Source organism: Ylistrum balloti, unplaced genomic scaffold (assembly GCF_031769215.1).
Source record: "Ylistrum balloti isolate Yb309-2 unplaced genomic scaffold, AGI_CSIRO_Ybal_v1 Utg369834, whole genome shotgun sequence".
NCBI classification, from domain to species: Eukaryota; Metazoa; Mollusca; class Bivalvia; order Pectinida; family Pectinidae; genus Ylistrum; species Ylistrum balloti.
In genome coordinates this window covers 167612-187693 of record NW_026781995.1, presented here as the reverse complement: position 1 = coordinate 187693, position 20082 = coordinate 167612, and the positions used below count along the sequence as shown (strand labels likewise).

The 20082-nt window shown below is 35.6% G+C and overlaps 1 protein-coding gene across 1 annotated transcript; it reads right to left on the bottom strand.

Moving 5' to 3' along the window:
* Positions 1 to 307: 307 nt before the first annotated feature.
* Positions 308 to 16993, bottom strand: LOC132545250 (NFATC2-interacting protein-like). The gene is made up of 8 exons (XM_060208926.1): positions 16933 to 16993; positions 9865 to 10117; positions 9366 to 9486; positions 8014 to 8160; positions 6120 to 6282; positions 4029 to 4173; positions 3299 to 3432; positions 308 to 3138 (listed from the first exon to the last, which is right to left on the bottom strand). Exons 2-8 carry the CDS (start codon positions 10097 to 10099, stop codon positions 2977 to 2979), a joined length of 1107 nt encoding a protein of 368 aa, XP_060064909.1. The 5' UTR covers positions 10100 to 10117; positions 16933 to 16993; the 3' UTR covers positions 308 to 2976.
* Between the last annotated feature and the right edge of the window lie 3089 nt (positions 16994 to 20082).

The following is a 20082-nucleotide window of genomic DNA, read 5'->3' as shown; positions in this document are numbered from 1 at the left end:
ACTCTTTATACAAAACAAATTCCACTTTGTCGGAGGATGCTTCAGACTAAATTTGTGCAAAATCTAATCATTCCTACAGAAGTAGGATTTTAAAGAATCTGTTGTGCCACGCCGTGCATCTTTCACTGACAGCATGACAGTTGACCAAAAAAATGTCAATTATAAAATTTTTCGTCTGAAAGCAAAATGCTGTAGGTACTAGGTAGTATAATGTTTGATCATACAATGCAGAACACAGTACCCAGTCAACATGTACATAGTTTGGAAGTGTCATTGTTGTTGAAAACAATAATTGTATGAATCCTCGTTTACTTCTGAAACTTTATTATAACAACAAATCATTTCATTCTACAGAATTTTCTTTCCATACTGGTGAAAGGAGAGCAATATTACAATAGAATGGTTTTTCATCAGATGACAGATGTAGATTACGAAGTGCATGTTTATATAAAAGTGTATCAAAGAAATGTACAACAGGATATATAACAAACACACTCTGTTAACATCAGAAAAAATAGTAACTTATATTTTTACACATACATGCTTAGACTACCAGCAATTTGTAAACGTAATATCTTAGTGAAGTAGTTAGACTGGCTATGTATAAACTAGACTCTATGAAATATCAATTTGGTAGATTCTGCAGTCCTACACAATGTAATCAATGTAATGCAAACTCCAGAATTCTTATTTTATCACCCATCGTGCCAAAACAGGAATCTAAGAATGTCTTCCAGGACATTTTTAAAATGTAATGAGATAGACAAAAGCAACAAATTTCAGGGCATGAAGAAAATTTTAAGAATTTGAAACATGAAAGAAAACCACTATTGATTGATATCAATGTTTTTTTCTAGAGTATGAGAGAGAACAAATTATACAACCAATGTGTAATCCTTGTAGAATACTAGCCACAATATACAACTCAACTAGAGAGAACTTCTCTTTAGCTCAATGTGCTTAAGACTAGTAAGGTAGGAGTCCCACTGTCAAATGGCAGTGGAGGTACTGAAATTAATTATCACCTCTGTTACATGTCACTCATGTAAAAATGCTTGGCATTAGTGTCACATGCATCACTGTAACCCCTGGAAACCTGAGGAGATTTTATTTTCTGGAAGGGGAGAACGTAATCCTGGTAAAATACGAGCCGGAATATACAGCACAGCTAAAGGGAACTTACTCTTCAGCTTGATAAGTTGAGTGGAAGACTAGTAAGTCAGAGGTTCAGTTTATGAATGTCACTGTAAAAATTTGCTGAATTATGTAAATAAGTGTTAATATAAGTACTTGAAGTAAGCATGATATAATGAATAAGTAAGATGTAAACAAATAATTTCATGAACTTTCTGAATGTCACTGTAAAAATTTGCTAATTATGTAAATGAATGTATGCCATGGTATTGTGTTGTTTTCAATGTTAAATTTACCGAGTTTTTTTTATATGTTTGGTTAACAGTGAAATCGTTGGGAGTTCAAGAGTTGTCTAATCCTTTAAGTGATGTTCTATTTCTTGGAATAACCTATAGGTTTATAGTGGGAGTTGTAGATTGTATTTTTACACTAGAAACATATACCTACATAAGTCCAAAAAATGTATATATACATGTACATATTTGGATGAAATCAACTAAATTTTATAAAATTCATTTTTTTCCATCTGCCAAACTACAACTTTCAAATATTCATATCAAGAAATGATCTGTCAATTTTCAGATATAAAGACTATTCTGTATATAGATGAAGCAGCTGATATCTCCAACACTACATCACTGATATAAAGACCGTTCTATTTATAGATGAAGCAGCAGAAATCTCCAACACCACATCACTGATATAAAGACCGTTCTATTTATAGATGAAGCAGCTGATATCTCCAACACTACATCACTGATATAAAGACCGTTCTATTTATAGATGAAGCAGCTGATATCTCCAACACTACATCACTGATATAAAGACCGTTCTATTTATAGATGAAGCAGCAGAAATCTCCAACACTACATCACCATCATGAAAAAAGATCCATGAGCAGGTATTGGCTGCCTATTTAACTGAGGTAGTAAGCAAGTCAGTGTAAATAGTTTACACAGTGGCAGTCGTGATCATCTACATGTTTGTCTGTAGTCAGAGAGTGGGTATGAACAGTTCATACAGTGGTAGTCATGATCATCTACATGTTTGTCTTCAGTCAGAGAGTGGGTATGAACAGTTCATACAGTGGTAGTCATGATCATCTACATGTTTGTCTTCAGTCAGAGAGTGGGTATGAACAGTTCATACAGTGGTAGTCATGATCATCTACATGTTTGTCTTCAGTCAGAGAGTGGGTATGAACAGTTCATACAATGGTAGTCATGATCATCTACATGTTTGTCTTCAGTCAGAGAGTGGGTATGAACAGTTCATACAATGGTAGTGCTGATCATCTACATGTTTGTCTTCAGTCAGAGAGTGGGTATGAACAGTTCATACAGTGATAGTCGTGATCATCTACATGTTTTCTTCAGTCAGAGAGTGGGTATGAACAGTTCATACAGTGGTAGTCATGATCATCTACATGTTTGTCTTCAGTCAGAGAGTGGGTATGAACATTTGGTACAGTGATAGTCGTGATCATCCATGTGTTTGTCTGTATTCAGGGAGTCTGTATGAACATTTGGTACAAAGTTAGTTGTGATCATCCATGTGTTTGTCTGTACTCAGGGAGTCTGTATGAACATTTGGTACAGTGGTAGTTGTGATCATCCATGTGTTTGTCTGTACTCAGGGAGTCTGTATGAACACTTGATACAGTGGTAGTCGTTATCATCCATATGTTTGTCTGTACTCAGGGAATCTGTATGAACACTTGATACAGTGGTAGTCTTGATCATCCATATGTTTGTCTGTACTCAGGGAATCTGTATGAACACTTGATTCAGTGGTAGTCATGATCATCCATATGTTTGTCTGTAGTATATCTTTCCAACAATATCACTTTATGATGAGATCTAAAGTGTAGCCATCTTCTATCTCCAGATTTTCGGCTGAGTCTCTTAAATCCAGATTTTCACCATCAAACATTAGCCTCAATTTTGAAGGATCACGGTCTGTTTTTGATGCATATTGTCTGATTAACACATCTAAAGGTGAAGTCTGAAACAAAAATGATACAAAACACATAGAAATATACTTTCTTCCTTTACAAAATAACATTCAATGCACTTCCTATATAATTCAAAACTGGTTATGGACTAATTCTTTTGCAACAAAAGCTTCACAGAGATGCTATAAATCTCACTCTCAAGTGACTGACCTTGTCAATCTTGAACTCCATTTTGTGGCGATCATTTCTGCTCTGAATGAAAAGCGTGATCAAGTTTGTATCTTCAAGACTGTCATTGAATTCTGTGGACGGAACTGTCCATTCCTCTCTATTGACGTGACAGTCTGAAAATCAAAAACATGCACGTAAGAACTGAAATACAGTCAAGTACCTATGTTAAACATTGGGGCTTCAGTTGTAAACATTCAACACCATCACATGTTAATACTGAAATACAGTCCAGTGTCACTATAAAATACTGAGGCTTCAGTTGTAAACATGCAACACCATCACATGTTAATACTTGATAAGACAGGCATCCCTGTTAAACATGGGAGCCTCAGTCATGACCCAGAATTTTTTCATCAGAAATGCAGGATTCATCCTTAAACCAGATTTTGTATAAAAGACAAAGATTTTGTTGCCACATCCAGGACTTCCTACAGCAGGTAAGTCATTATGACGAAATGAAACAGGGCTGAAAATTCACTGTCAACTTGAGTCAAAATGTTAAATTTTCACAAAGTTTGTTTGAAACCAATGAATGTCACATCCTTTCTATATTAGAGAAAATATGGTTATCCATGTCTACCTTGAAGTGACTTTCAGTTTATTGTTTCTACCGACTTCACAACGAGTCATACTAAAAATTATTATAAAAGTACATAGATTAACACCACATATATGTAATAAAATGCCTTAGTTAAGGTATAATACTTACCTATAATGTCAGCCATCGTTAATCCAAGACTTCTGGGGGTGTCTTCTCCAGATATTGTTACATCATTATGCATCAATAATATTTGACTCTCAGCTACCTGAAGTCTTTCTGATAAATTTGTCAATATTGTTTTGAAGAAATCACTCTGAAACAAGACAACATTTCTAATTATGTAATTTCAAAATCAGTAAATCTAAGTTTTATGAGTTTAACAAGTGTAATTAATGTAATCCTTTCACTCATTTTAATTAAAATATTGTTATCTACATCCCCACAGGGAAAAGGTGTTGTTATGAGCAATATTAAATGACAACACCAGCATTATATCACTGATCGGACCATAACTGTTATTTCTACCTATATAAAATTAGAAGTTAATCTGAAAAACATTCAAGTTGCTATTAATAACTACACTCATCCAAATGTCGTTTTTACACCGAAACTGGATCTTAACAGCAATCTATCGCCATGTTTATTACAATATCAGTCCGATCTATCTTTTAACAGCAAACCCGCTTTGTATAGGAATGTGAATGCTAATATCAGCCAATGGTAGTGTGGATGTCATTGTCAGCTAATGGTAGTGTGGATGTCAATGTCAGTCAATGGTAGTGTGGATGTCAATGTCAGTCAATGGTAGTGTGGATGTCAATGGTAATATATGGTAGTGTGGATGTCAATGGTAATATATGGTAGTGTGGATGTCAATGTCAGTCAATGGTAGTTTGGATGTCAATGTCAGTCAATGGTAGTGTGGATGTCAATGTCAGTCAATGGTAGTGTGGATGTCAATGTCAGTCAATGGTAGTGTGGATGTCAATGTCAGTCAATGGTAGTGTGGATGTCACTGTCAGCTAATGGTAGTGTGGATATCAATGTCAGTCAATGGTAGTGTGGATGTCATTGTCAGCTAAAGGTAGTGTGGATGTTAATGCCAGCTAATGGTAGTGTGGATGTCAATGTCAGTCAATGGTAGTGTGGATGTCATTGTCAGCTAATGGTAGTGTGGATGTTAATGCCAGCTAATGGTAGTATGGATGTCAATGTCAGTCAATGGTAGTGTGGATGTCATTGTCAGCTAATGGTAGTGTGGATGTCAATGTCAGTCAATGGTAGTGTGGATGTCATTGTCAGCTAATGGTAGTGTGGATATCAATGTCAGTCAATGGTAGTGTGGATGTCATTGTCAGCTAAAGGTAGTGTGGATGTTAATGCCAGCTAATGGTAGTGTGGATGTCAATGTCAGTCAATGGTAGTGTGGATGTCATTGTCAGCTAATGGTAGTGTGGATGTTAATGCCAGCTAATGGTAGTATGGATGTCAATGTCAGTCAATGGTAGTGTGGATGTCATTGTCAGCTAATGGTAGTGTGGATGTCAATGTCAGTCAATGGTAGTGTGGATGTCACTGTCAGCTAATGGTAGTGTGGATATCAATGTCAGTCAATGGTAGTGTGGATGTCATTGTCAGCTAAAGGTAGTGTGGATGTTAATGCCAGCTAATGGTAGTGTGGATGTCAATGTCAGTCAATGGTAGTGTGGATGTCATTGTCAGCTAATGGTAGTGTGGATGTTAATGCCAGCTAATGGTAGTATGGATGTCAATGTCAGTCAATGGTAGTGTGGATGTCATTGTCAGCTAATGGTAGTGTGGATGTCAATGTCAGTCAATGGTAGTGTGGATGTCATTGTCAGCTAATGGTAGTGTGGATATCAATGTCAGTCAATGGTAGTGTGGATGTCATTGTCAGCTAAAGGTAGTGTGGATGTTAATGCCAGCTAATGGTAGTGTGGATGTCAATGTCAGTCAATGGTAGTGTGGATGTCATTGTCAGCTAATGGTAGTGTGGATGTTAATGCCAGCTAATGGTAGTATGGATGTCAATGTCAGTCAATGGTAGTGTGGATGTCATTGTCAGCTAATGGTAGTGTGGATGTCAATGTCAGTCAATGGTAGTGTGGATGTCATTGTCAGCTAATGGTAGTGTGGATATCAATGTCAGTCAATGGTAGTGTGGATGTCATTGTCAGCTAATGGTAGCGTAACCAGTTAATTATGTTTGATGATGGGAGTCAGTGACCACTAACTTACCTCCATAACAGGAAGTCTGTGAGTGTCTGTCCCGTGTCTCACTTTGAGGGTGAGTTTCTCATCCAGATCGATATCTGTACAGATCACAATATCACTTGTGTTTAACTCGCTCTCCTGGAGAACACTGTTGACATGGAGCTGAGTCTTTGTCTGGGAAAGGTTGCTGTAATACATATATATACATTTACACAAGTCATAGAAACTTCACCAGTACAGATATAGACAACGTCATCACTTACAACAAGAGGATTCACCATTACAGCAACACCTTATTCAAAGTTGTCATTCAATTTCTAAGTGAACCCTGAGGGGGAGGGGTAGGTCATCAGGTGATTCAGTGACAATGCACTCATCTTTCACCTAGACATTCAGGATGCAATTCGAATAATGGATGTAAACAGGTATGATATCTACACAACCACGTGGGTTTTCCCCGGGTACTCCAGTTTCTTTCCTTGGTAAGACCCTTGTACACTTCCATCCAGACCAACAACAGTGATCAGTATAAGTTGGAACTTTTTCACAACTGTTGTTAAATACACAATGTGAGTTGTTTTTTGCATATTTTCCTATTTCCATAAGATCCAGTTTACTTCTGTCTTGTCCATTCTAAGCACAAGAGTGTTTAAGAAGATTTATTTCAACAGTTTTTTAAATTTTAAAGTTCATATTTATAAAAAAAAAGAAGCATGTGTTGTATATAACATTATGAACTGATTTTTACAATAATTATTACACATATATGTGTTCTAAGGTATAAGTGTTGGAGTTGAAGTAGTCATATCTCAATAAGTTGACTTAACAATTTTTTGGCACAAATCTGTTCATTTTCTATGGATTGTGAGTATCTCTTTAGTCAATGACTTAGGTCATACAGCATTTTCTAAACGTAGTTGCACCGAAGATTTGTCTCGTAATCATTATGGTATCATCATACCCCCAACAATACACACCTGCAATATATGTCACCAATTAAGGAGTTTGTACAAATACACACATGAATTAAGGTATGATTATGAATCAAAATTTGAAGCATGTCATCATCCCTTCCATAACAAAGTCTTGCTTTTGTATGTTATCTATTGTCAAATCTATTGTGTCTATAAACACCATCTACCCCAACAGCTGCCGTATGTTTATTGATGATAAATTAATGTGCAAACAGAGAGAACATGATTATAACCTTTCTTTCTATTCGTTTCTCAACTCCACAATCCAGCAAGTTCGTGACTAAATGTCTAAACATTCAACCTTTCCAGTTCTTCTGAATCTAAATACCAGGTCAGTAATCTATAAATTCTGATCATGGTGAAATTGTCTGCTCAACTGGACTGCACCTCCACCCTGCAAGTTTTCATCACAATGTCAAATAATATTCAAGTATACACAGAACGTATTTTCTTGTGCATCTGACATATCACTGAAAAATTCTACAAACCTCAATGACTTAATTGCTTTCAAGACTCTTTTTATTATGAGTGAGAAACACTTGTAAATTTTAAATGTTTCTATGTTTAGCTTCGAATATCTGTCAATTGAAATGGTATTGTTGATCAACCATTTTAAATCATGTTTGGTGTCCCATAGATGCATATTCAATTTTACACCATATATATTAAATCAACAGAAAATAGTCAATATCATAATGTTTGTAGCAACATACAGCATCAACCCCAAAATACTGATACAAAACAATCTATTAGGACATCCAAAATCTCATAAACAAATTTTGACAATGAAAAAGATGACACATTAAAGCATCATTAATTAAAACATCCTAATGTAAACAACTGCAAGGCAATCCGCCATCAATAAATGTGCAAGATCAGAAAATTATTCAACAAAAAGTGTGGGACTAGAATTAAGTAACATTCAGCCAGTAACAAAGCCTTACCTAAGGGCTTTCTTCACAGCCTTAGTCATACGTGGCTTCCTTCTGGCTTGCTGTACCTGTATTGTAGTCCTTGGAGGTGAAGGAGGCCCTGGTGGCGGTGAGGGTGATTGTAGCTGTTCAGCATCAGTTGTGTTAACAGGAGGAGTGCTATGCAGAGAGGTTAGTTGTCAGTTTGATCAGTACAACAATGTCTATGTCTCACATACTTTAAAAACACACTAACCTTTGATATGGTTAGCAAAATTAGCAAAAATACAGAAGAAAATTTCATATTTTTTTGGTTTCTTTCTTAAAATCTAAGACATTAAACCTGCACTCTGACAATATGTACTTGTAATGATAAACAGTGAAAGCACCATTTTATATTTGCCTTCTTTCTTTTAACAGACATTAAAGTCATAACATGTTATAAGAAATTGAATGGAGATGATTTTAACAACCCAATTACATCTAGATGCTCTCTCAATAGACAGAGTTACACCTCTTCAATTGTTTGGGAAACTTCTCTAAATAGACACCAGATGTAAAGTATATATAGCTGATGACAAATTCCAGTTGGGATGATAGGAGTAATTTGTGTTGACAACAGTGAAAAGACTGTAAACATGTTTACTGTCAATGCAATTTATTTTCAAAAGATCATTTCATATTGATTATAACAGTTTAAAATTTTCTCAGTTTTCATATTTAAAACATTTGTCACATCACTATCACAATTTCCCCCTTCAGAACCCACTTGTTAAGTGTTAAGCACTCACCTTTCACCCACAAGATGTCAGCGGTGCATTTCCCCAAACAGATATGAAAAAGTAAGGGACTACCTGCCTGACCACTAGGGATATAGCCTAGTATTATGATTCCCTCCCTTAATAAAACATCTCACCTGCTTCAATTCTGGCAAACAGGCATGATCAGTAAAAGTTGGGTAACTAATTCTGCAATTGTTGTAAATAGATTTTTTTTTACCAGTCAACTTGGATTTAGTCAGGGATGTTTCCTCATTTCTACAACAATTGTTTCACTGTCACACTCACTACCCTTATCCTTGGACCATCACTTGGCTACTCTTCACTGCATGCCCATTCAATGCTTTCTGAGCTCTGGTGTAAATGTTAAGTTCTATTATATCATTGGTTGAAAAAAGTCTCTCCATCTAATTCAATTATCATTAATTGGGTTTTTTTTTTGCAAATTCCGACCACATTTTCCCATATGGACATGCACCACATCTGTCAAAGCTGAATTTGGGAAAAGGAGAAAAAACAAGAAATCTCATCACGATTTCCCTATAATATGTAATTTTGATTTCTTTCTTTCAAATGGCATGCATGTATTATTCAATACGACATTACCATGAAATAACGTCGTCGTCATCATCCAATAGGACAACGTCATCATCTAAATCTCGGGTCTGCCTTGGGGATATCTTCCTCTGTTTGCAAGACAAAATGGAACCTGTCTCTTCTTCTACATCTGTGTATCAAGATTATAAGACAGATTTTAATGTACTGCTTTGAAAGTGCTGAAACCTGTGCCTATCAGATCTCTGTGTTCAAAACTAATGCTGTCAAATATACTACGCAGTTTATACCAACAACCTTTGAGGAAAATGTGAAAAATTCAAACTTATCAATCAATCTACATATATTACATAAATCGTGTATGTTCTACTGCCAAATACAATTAATATGTTTTAATGACTATATAAATCACAATCTACCACATAACACGATAAATCTAAGGTAAGAATCTACAGTAAAATATCTCTAACATATCAAAGTGAACCATTCCAATAAGTGAAATTTTATTGCCTTTTTATTGTTAATGATGATGGTAAAATTCTTACTCTACCTGAATCATTTGAAACTTCTTTTGCAATCAGCTCTGGATTTAATGAAATGGAGCCAGATTTTGAGCTGAAACATTTGTTCACTTGGGTGGAATATATCGCTGTTTCTTGCGTTGTCAAGTCATTAGAAATTTCAGAACTAAGCAGTTTAAGTCTACTGGCAAGTCCTCTTCGACGCCTGTTTGGATTTGTTTTCTTCACTGGAGTATTTTCCTCACTACTGTCGCTATCCAACATGATTGAAACAGCGGGACACTATCAAAAAATCACAGCATATTAGTCCATCATCAAGTGTGTGAGTTCAGGTAAAACTAATATTCATAGTAAACCCATTTGTGTGGGACAATTAATAATTAATATATCACTAATTATCATCAAGCAGGCATGTGTGTTAATGTTGCTCCCTGAAACTTTGCACATTACCGTATTCATACAAAGTATACAATGTAATAAGTACCTGAATCAATGACATCATGTTTACGATGCGGCAGTTTTCGAGAACGGGATGATGAGTTGTATTATTATACAAAGAATATTATTTTTCATCATTATTGTTTGGAAGACAGAGTCAAAGATGAACAACTGTTTCGTACAGATACCTATATGTGTTGTGTTAAATGTTGAACAACAGTAAAACCATACCAAGATGTTAACTGCCCTGTCTCGGTAAGGATACATAGGATACCTACTTCTGTTTAATGCAGTTGATATCCCGAGAGCAATATTTGGAATCTGTACCGCAGGTTGTTTTGTATACTTGAATTGAGAGCATATTTCTAACATCTAAACATCTATACAGCATCCTTGTGCCTTTTTGGAACAAATTTCAGAGGATTTTTGTAACTGAACACAACATTTATATGTTGTTACAATCTTTGTCAACGATGCATGTACAATTAACACAAAAGAGTTCCAGTCCTTTTGAGTAACATTAATGTCTATTTTTCAAATGTGCAACCTTGTATCCTATATGGAAATGAAAGCACATGTGTTACACAGAATACATCCAAATATCTGAATTACAGTGCCCATTAGAATAATTCTAATGATAATTTCAAAAAATAACTCATTTTCATGCAGATATTGCCAATACCTAATTACCTCATTGCTTGGTTAAATTGTTCTTTTAAAATTGAATCATAAAAAACAATCAGATGGACAGTACTTTTTGGATGTTTTTAGCAATGCTCTTTCCGGTAATATAAATTTGGCATCACAATTATATCATTATAGGTTGCACTTTGCTAAAGTTGATGTTGATGTTAAAGTTTATCACATGACCTTACATAAAATGCATAAGAAATCAAAATGTGATTGTGATGTTGGGGGCTACATATATCAACTATATATGTATGAGACCAATACCAGGTAGGGAATGATGAAATTAACACTCTGAAGTAAAAGTAGTGTATTTTCAAAGGTAAAATACTGAAGAGCAACATTAATGGGTGATGCACATCAGACAGACAGGAAAAACTGCTAAATGAAGGATGGGCCACATATGATGGCTTTTTGAAGAGTCCATCATCATTGTCCTTTGTATATGAATATTGCTATATTTGGAAATTTAATTTTAGCACAGTTACGACACAAGGCAAGTCGAGGGACAACAAAGCAACATAGCCGACACTTAATCTGTCAAACAGATTTCATGTGTTAGACGACACCAGCAGCAACAAGCAAAGGAAAAGTGACACTATCAGCAAATTTGCAAGTGATGGTACGACAGACAAACGGATAAACGAGGAGACAAAACCTATACCAGTTCACTGCTCTTCATCAGTGCCGAAAATTTCTCCACTAGAAAAATCTACAACCGATAATACCAGGATTGAACAGACAAATGATAAACCAAAACCAATACAAGTCCACTGCCCTTCATCAGTATGTAACATACAGCGCGAACAGTTTGGTGGATTTAAACCTGTGAATCGTAGTAGAGTCCAAAGATTCTATGTGCATGGTATCAATAAGGCCACTTCATCAGAGGAGCTGATGCGACAATACCTCGAGCGAAAAAATGTCAAAGTTACTTTTCTTCGATATTTCGAAAGGGACTACAAACGAACAGCCTCGGCACAACGAAACGTGGTAGATGACGGCAAATGTTTTGTTGGAAACCGGTCTTTCTGGCCAGAAGGCATATATGTACGCCCGTGGCTACCTCGCGAAGTATTTCTAACTGAGAATGGGCGTGGCTGAAAAACTGAACATTATGTGTTGGAACATCGAGGGGATAATGGCTGGCACGCCGTATCTTCTTAATTGTCTCAATACACACAGCATTGATATATGCGGTGTCTCCGAACACTGGTTGAGAAAATATAGCATGTCCTTTTTTGATACTTTTAAAAGTAGCGGTTACTCTTATATAGCAAAACCAGTCTATGAAATTGACCCACTACGTTACAGATGTAGTATTAGAGGTGGTGTTGGTATTCTGTACAAAGACAAATCGCTAATTGTTCAAGAAATCCCCGTGGATAGTCCGAGAGTTATTGGAATTGAGATTCAAACTCAGAATGGGGAGCATATATATTGTTTTCTGGCTTATATGCCAGCCTCCTCGAGACCTATTGAAATGTTCACTGACCACATAGACCAATTAGAATCGCTTGTCTCTGTTTATTCGGAACAAGGACTAGTGATAGTTATAGGTGACTTAAATGTTAAAATTAAGGGTCCCCGGTACCAATTTAAAGATGACGAGAGATCCACAATTTTCCGATCATTTTTAGATAGAATGAACCTACTGTCTGCCAACGTACAATCAGACTGCAAGGGACCTGTTTATACATTTTGGCCTCAGACGGGTAACTGTACTTGTATTGACCATGTTCTTGTCCAGTCAAATAAGATTGACTTAGTTGATTCATGTGAAGTACTAGATGATGAAGCTATGAATGTGTCTGAGCACAGCCCTATTGTATGTTCTATAAAGGTCTCACTGTTGCTATATCGGTGTAATGCATCAAATACATCAAATTTTGTGAAATATAACTGGAAAAAAGTCCTGCATAACGGTAATATTAATAATTATATGCTGGAGTTGGGAAATAATTTAAAGTTAATAGAATTGCCTGCCGGACAAATGTCTAACGAATGCATAGACCAGTTCTCCAAAGATATTGTTTCAGCTATATTGCAATCCTCCAACTCTACCTTGCCTATAAAAAAGTACAAAAGCTATTGAAAACCATATTGGTCTAAATAATTGTCAGAAATGCACACTTCGGTGCAAATTAAAGGGCAAAAATGGCTAAATGAAGGAAAACCTAGAAATTTCTCTCATAGTTTTCTGCAGTATAAAGAGAGCAAAACTTCTTTCAGAAGAAAACTTCATGATGCATTTAATAGGTATATGTCTGAACAATTTAATGAAATAGAAAAATCCAGTGAACTTGACCAGAATTTATTCTGGCATTTATACAAAGGTAAATCTTGTAAAAGCAAAACACTTCAGACTGAAATGAAATACAACAATGTAATTTTACGAGACCCCAAAAATATCGTCGAAGCGTGGGCGACACATTTCGAAAATTTCTTCCATGATAAACCAAATGAAGAATTGGACAACACGTTCCAAAGAGAAATCATAAACCGCGTGAACGAAATTGAAAAGAAAGTTCATAATGAGGTAGACATATACCTGAACGAATGCATTACCATTTCAGAAATTGCCTTGGTGTCTAGAGGTCTCAAATCTAAAAAAGCAGGAGGGTGGGACGGTATAGTAACGAACACATTAAACATGGTGGAACAGTACTTTTTGAATATATCGCCACCTTATTTAATAATGTCATAAAAAACGAATACATTCCAAAAGACTGGAAAAAAGGCATTATTATAACATTGTATAAAGGTCAAGGTAAAAAGAAAGAAGACCCCAACAGCTACAGGGGGATCACATTATTACCTGTATTTTTTAAAATGTTTGAAATGGTTTTAGCACAAAGAATCCAACGAGTTTTAAATTCCCGTGTATTTCCAAATAGACAACAGTCTGCCTATCAAAAAGATTTGTGTAGTCTATGCATATCATTCAGTCTTCAAGAATGTATAAGTCACAATATTGAATATGGTTCCAACGTCCATGTTGCTTTCTTAGATAGTAACAAAGCGTTCGACACTGTGTGGCATGCTGGACTATTGTACAAAATTTATGAATTAGGATTAAATGCGAAGACGTGGATTTTACTAAAATGTATGTATACAAATGTTGAAAGTTGTGTTTTATTCAATGGGTTAAAATCCTCCATGCTCAAAATGGAACGTGGAATATTACAGGGAGGGGCATTGTCTGCCAAAATGTACCTAGTATTTATTAACGATTTACTAAATGAAATAGAGAATTCTGGCCTAGGAGCAGTAATTGTTGATTTAAATGTTAATGTTCCTACTCAAGCAGACGACATCTGTTTGGTCAGTACGAGTCTTAGAAGTCTTCAGAAAATGATATCAATAAGTGAAAATTATAGTAAAAGATGGTGTTTTTCATTCTCTGCTGTAAAAAGCAAAATTGTTACCTTCACAAACCCAAATAGTAGAACTTGCACTGTGTATAATGAGCTTTATCTGTACAATTGTATTATACCACAGACTGATGGCATTACACATGTTGGTATCTTATTAAACTTTAAACAGAACTCATTCGAGAGAACAGCACGTGCATGTAATAAGTTAAGATCGGGTACGATGTCCCTTGTTCGTTCTGGTGCACATCCTTGTGCTCTAAACCCTTTAACAGTGGCGAAGCTTATCAAAATTAAAGTTTATCCATCAGCCTTATACGGATGTGAGCTTTGGCAATTGACAAAAACCGAAATAATAATGCTAGAAAGGGCGCAACAGTTTATTGTTAAATCTATTCAAGGGTTTGAAAAGAGAACCAGAACAGATATGTGTACATCTTTACTTGGTTGGACCTCTATCGAAGCATATATAGACATTAGAAAGTTGTTATTTTTCGGAAGATTGTGTAGATTGAAAACAATGTCTTTTGTTTATAAAGTTTTCATTACCAGACTATTTTTGTTTCGACTAGGAAGACCATACCAGATCGGTTTCATCCCAGACATAGTCAAAATATTAAAAAAGTATTCACTGCTTCAAAATCTAGATACTTTTGTAGAAACTGGAATTTTTCGAAAGAAAAGCCATTGGAAAACAACAGTATATAATGCTGTAATGAAATATGAAGAGTACAATCTAAAGGAACGTATGAAGTTTGATGATGATTTTACAAGGTTTAGAGAAATACATAACCAACCCAAACCTAGTATTTTATGGAAGTTAGCACTTTGATTTCCTCAATACAGAAAATATATACATTACATAATGAAAATAGTGGTAACCATTCATAGCTTGACTACCATGGAATTATGTCACAAATGTGGGTTTCTATATCAAGACCCTATGACACATCTAGTGCTAGTGTATTTATACTTCCGAGTTGAGGGACCAACTGTGGTGCTGAATAATTAATACCACAGATATACTGTTTAGTGTTTATTTACACTCTCTCCCAGACCTTCAGTTATTACATATATTGATTGGAGGAAATGTAAACTATCAAATTAGTGCAGAAGAGCTGATTGAATTCAGGATAAAATCCTGTATTTGTGTGTTCAAGATGTGTAAACTATATTATAATTAATATATATAATGATAAGGATAACAAATAGTCCATGTACATTTTGTAGGAGTCATGTGACTTAACAATTCATTATAATTTACCTGATTTGTGTCAGAAAATTGTATTTTGAAACTCTTTGGGTATACCTTAAAATACCCCCTTTCGCTTAATTTGCACTTGATATGCCTACTCCTAAAGCATAAAGTGTGTATCTATGTTATTCATATTCTGTAATCATTTATATATGTATCGTACGCTTTGTATATATGTTCAACATTCTTCTGTAATCTTCATCTCTGGAGGCAATAAAGAGAATAATAATCATTGTCCTTTGCATATGAATATTGCTATATTTGGAAATTTAATTTTAGGGAAAGTTTGATGGCATTTGCCGATAGCAGAAGTACTATTATAGCAGCAACTCTCCCCACTAAGAGCACAACCAGCTTCAATGTATACATGTGTTTTAAATGAACCATGGAATATGTTGGATGGGACATAAATGAGGGGACAACAGACCTCCGAGTCTCAATGTGTATCAATCAATAGGATGGTCAGGAGAAATCCGATGTCACTCTGTCTCCTTAGGTATTCTGGCGTTTATATCATGTGAATATATATTGCCTTGTTTGTGTGCAATACAACCATTGCTGTTTCTGTATTGCAACCATTCTAATGATAGTTATAATCTAAGTATGGAAAACTGTCACATTACTTACTATTTTGCAGTATAAACCATCTAATATGTACATATTTATTTCGCTGTCAAATGTGAAAATCAAATCAGTGTTTCATGTACGAGAATGTTTAATAATTTGTGAATACAAATAATTAATTAATATAAATCATCACTTTTAGAAATTGTGTCCGATAAGTTGACAAAGCTGTAAAATACATAGTTATGTTGGAGTATTCAATTTAATTATTTATACTCTAGCTGGGAATATATGATACACCAATACAGATAACAGTAATAATGTATCAACAGAGAAACCCGACAGTACTCTGCACCTTACACCATGACCTGTATGTGCTTCCACTCTCCACCTCCTGAGCTATCATAGACTTCTACTGTTCATAGCATTAAAATAGAATCAAATAACTATAACACAGAATTAAATCAGTCTGACACAGAATTAAATAACTCCTAAGAAGCTACAAATTGCACCAGACGAGGTGGCAAAGTAAGAAGCACGTAATATTTGTTTATGAATAATAAATAATAAACAGTTTAGTAAATATGAATATTGATGTGACAGTGCTTTGACTGAGTGGAACATAATCTGTTCAGACCATTCTCCTACGATCAATTGTTACGGTGTTTACAAAAAATTGCTTGTAAACTTCGAAACACACAAAACATCAGCAACCTTCACGCTTTTGTTCATTTCGTTTATCGTTTCTATAACATACCTTCTCAATCGTTCGGACCTACCTTTGATATGAAGACTTATAAACTGGAAGAGGTTGCCATGAAAGAAGAACTTATATATCCACTTTCATTTCACACGCGCCAATGTGATTGGTAATTATAATTTACGGATATACCATAACAGTGCAAATTATTTTGCGGATTCGATAAAAATAGCGAAACGACGCTTTCAGAACAAATAAAACAAGAAATCAGAGAGGGATACGCCATGGTTTATAATCGTTATTAGTGCTTTATAAGTTGGATCACACCCACATTTTTTTCTATGCTATCTTTAATTATCTGTTATTGGTTAAATGTTTAAATATTTAAATTTAAGGTAAATTAATCCACTGGTAACATCAGTAAACGAGGGCATCACTTCAATAAACGGCAAAACACTGAATTATAATTACCAAAATGGCTATCTATCGGCCATTTGTTATTGCTATAAGCTCTAAGGACCAGAGGAAATAAACTTATAAAAAGAAACGTGTCCATCCAGACTCCAGCATTTCTCAAGAAATAACGAAAACAAACTGGGGAAGACAAATTGGTAGCCTGTCAGCCATTTTAATTTTCTAGTAGTCTTGTACAAGCGTACATGTGGAATCCATCTAGTACTTCTCTGAAAATAGAGAGAGAAAAATGTTTATGGACGGACGGCGGTCCTTGGACAAAGAACGAATTGGAAAGTCCACCATCTGATGCTGGTGGGATAAAAACTACATTAAAGAAGCCATTTTTTAAGAGGATGAGTAATAGGCATGACAATGAGATCACAGCTATATATGAGTTGTATTAAGTAATATGTCACAGGGTAAATAGGAGTAAGTGTCTGTAAACGTTCTGTTTAATTTGTATTCGTTACTGCCCGTGCATTTACGTGTATGTCCTGATTTGGTGTTAGGTATTGTCAGTGTCTGTCCTTATATGGTGTTGTCTTGAGACGTGTACGTGTCCAGGTGTTACAGGCGAGGAAGTCGTTCAAGAGTGAGTGTGTAGGGTAATAAAACTAGGGATACACCTGGGTGCTAGGCAGAACCATAGATTAGCCACGTCGCTCTGAAAGTCCTCGGGAGTCCAGGCGCCACATACAGCTACTGATGTGAAGTACTGACACGACCCGACGGTCGCTGATGTGAGGTGGTTTCATTCCTAAACCAGGGGTACCAGTAAAAACGTTCAACACACAACGAATCCGAGTTGATGGTGACAAATAGTAGTATCAAATACCGACATTATCAAAATTACAACAGTTTCTAAATTATCGCAGTATAACGCAAACATCATTAATTAGTTTCAATAGAAAACGATTAAATGTTGTAATGCCGTAATTTATATCAACAAGAGATCCTAATGGGATCTTGTCGCCCACCATTGTTTGATCTTTGTTCCTTCCTCTGTCTTTTCTCTTCTTCCCTCTGTTTTTGCTCTTAACTATATAGAATTTAAACATTCCTCTCAAGAATATCGAGAATAGTCTTTAACTGTTAATCCAAGACGATCATACAACTACATGTAGGAACCAAAGGAAACATACATATGAAACTGAGAAAATCCATTCAAGACGTCCCAAGAAATATCGATAACAGCCGGCTTTCATCGTCAAAATCCAAGATGGTCACCTGACAGCCATTTTGTTACTTCTTCAAAAATTCAAAGGGTACAACTGAGCACTAAATGGAATTCACATATGGAATTTAGGAAAAACCTTTTCCTTACATCTCTTTTATTCGAGGAATATAAGTTACGTCATATGAAGTTATTACTGAAGGATCGTCTGTGTGCGGTAGAGATCAACAAAGATAATCATTTAAGAAGGCCGGGAAACTACAACCTGTATGCAATCACTAGTAAAACCCTACGTAGATGCAACTGAAAGAAAAATATCGATCATTCCAATGATACCATGAGTATTTCTGACCACTTACTTATTTATCATGCAAGAATCAGTTAACTGGGCCAGTTCTTCGACATGACGAGCTTTCCATCCATCTCCTTATAAACACCACAGAGGAGTATCATTTTTACCGAATATTACCCAAACTGGGTACGTCCTTTAAAGACCCTGGTTCCTAATGGAACGTAAAGTAACAAGAAGATAAACCAATCAAAATACTGATTTAACCTCAAAAACGTCTAATCATTTTATCTTTTAAACTTCTAGTTTATACTTACCAGCTTTACTTATTTCGTACGATTTCTACACATAGGTTGTACTAAATTCTCAAGTGTTACACAGTAATCAATTACAATATATCACAAGACTTTTACACCTAGGCTGTCACAAAATCTCATGTCCCTGTGTTACACAGTAATCAATTGAAATATATCACAAGACTTATACACCTAGGCTGTAACAAAATCTCATGTCCCTGTGTTACACAGTAATCAATTGAAATATATCACAAGACTTATACACCTAGGCTGTAACAAAATCTCATGTCCCTGTGTTACACAGTAATCAATTGAAATATATCACAAGACTTATACACCTAGGCTGTAACAAAATCTCATGTCCCTGTGTTACACAGTAATCAATTGAAATATATCACAAGACTTATACACCTAGGCTGTCACAAAATCTCATGTCCCTGTGTTACACAGTAATCAATTGAAATATATCACAAGACTTATACACCTAGGCTGTAACAAAATCTCATGTCCCTGTGTTACACAGTAATCAATTGAAATACATCCAAAGATAGAAAAAATCAATGAATACATGAATAAAATCAATCATAATGTGCAGGTAAATATTGACATTGCCGTGTTAGAGTATAGATATTCCTTGTAGGAATAGATATGTTTAACTTCTATGGAGGCGCTAGAAGGGTTTATAATACATTAACCGATCTGGCCGACACCTGTTAACATCTACCCTAGTGAGTGTCGACACCTGTTAACCTCTACCCTTGTGAGTGTCGACATTTGTTAACCTCTACCCTAGTGAGTGTCGACACCTGTTAACTTCTACCCTTATGTCGACACCTGTTAACCTCTACCCAAGTGAGTGTCGACATTTGTTAGCCTCTACCCTAGTGAGTGTCGACACATGTTAACATCTACCCTAGTGAGTGTCGACACCTCTTAACATCTACCCAAGTGAGTGCCGACACCTGTTAACCTCTACCCTAGTGAGTGTCGACACCTGTTAACCTCTACCCTAGT

Excerpts from the sequence above, each read along its gene's own strand:
- LOC132545250 (XM_060208926.1), bottom strand. The coding sequence starts at position 10,099 with ATGTTGGATAGCGACAGTAGTGAGGAAAATACTCCAGTGAAGAAAACA. Across the intron at positions 9,487-9,864 it reads AGAAGTTTCAAATGATTCAG|ATGTAGAAGAAGAGACAGGT; the intron begins GTAGAGTAAGAA and ends CTTGATACACAG. Across the intron at positions 8,161-9,365 it reads GACGACGACGTTATTTCATG|CACTCCTCCTGTTAACACAA; the intron begins GTAATGTCGTAT and ends CTCTCTGCATAG.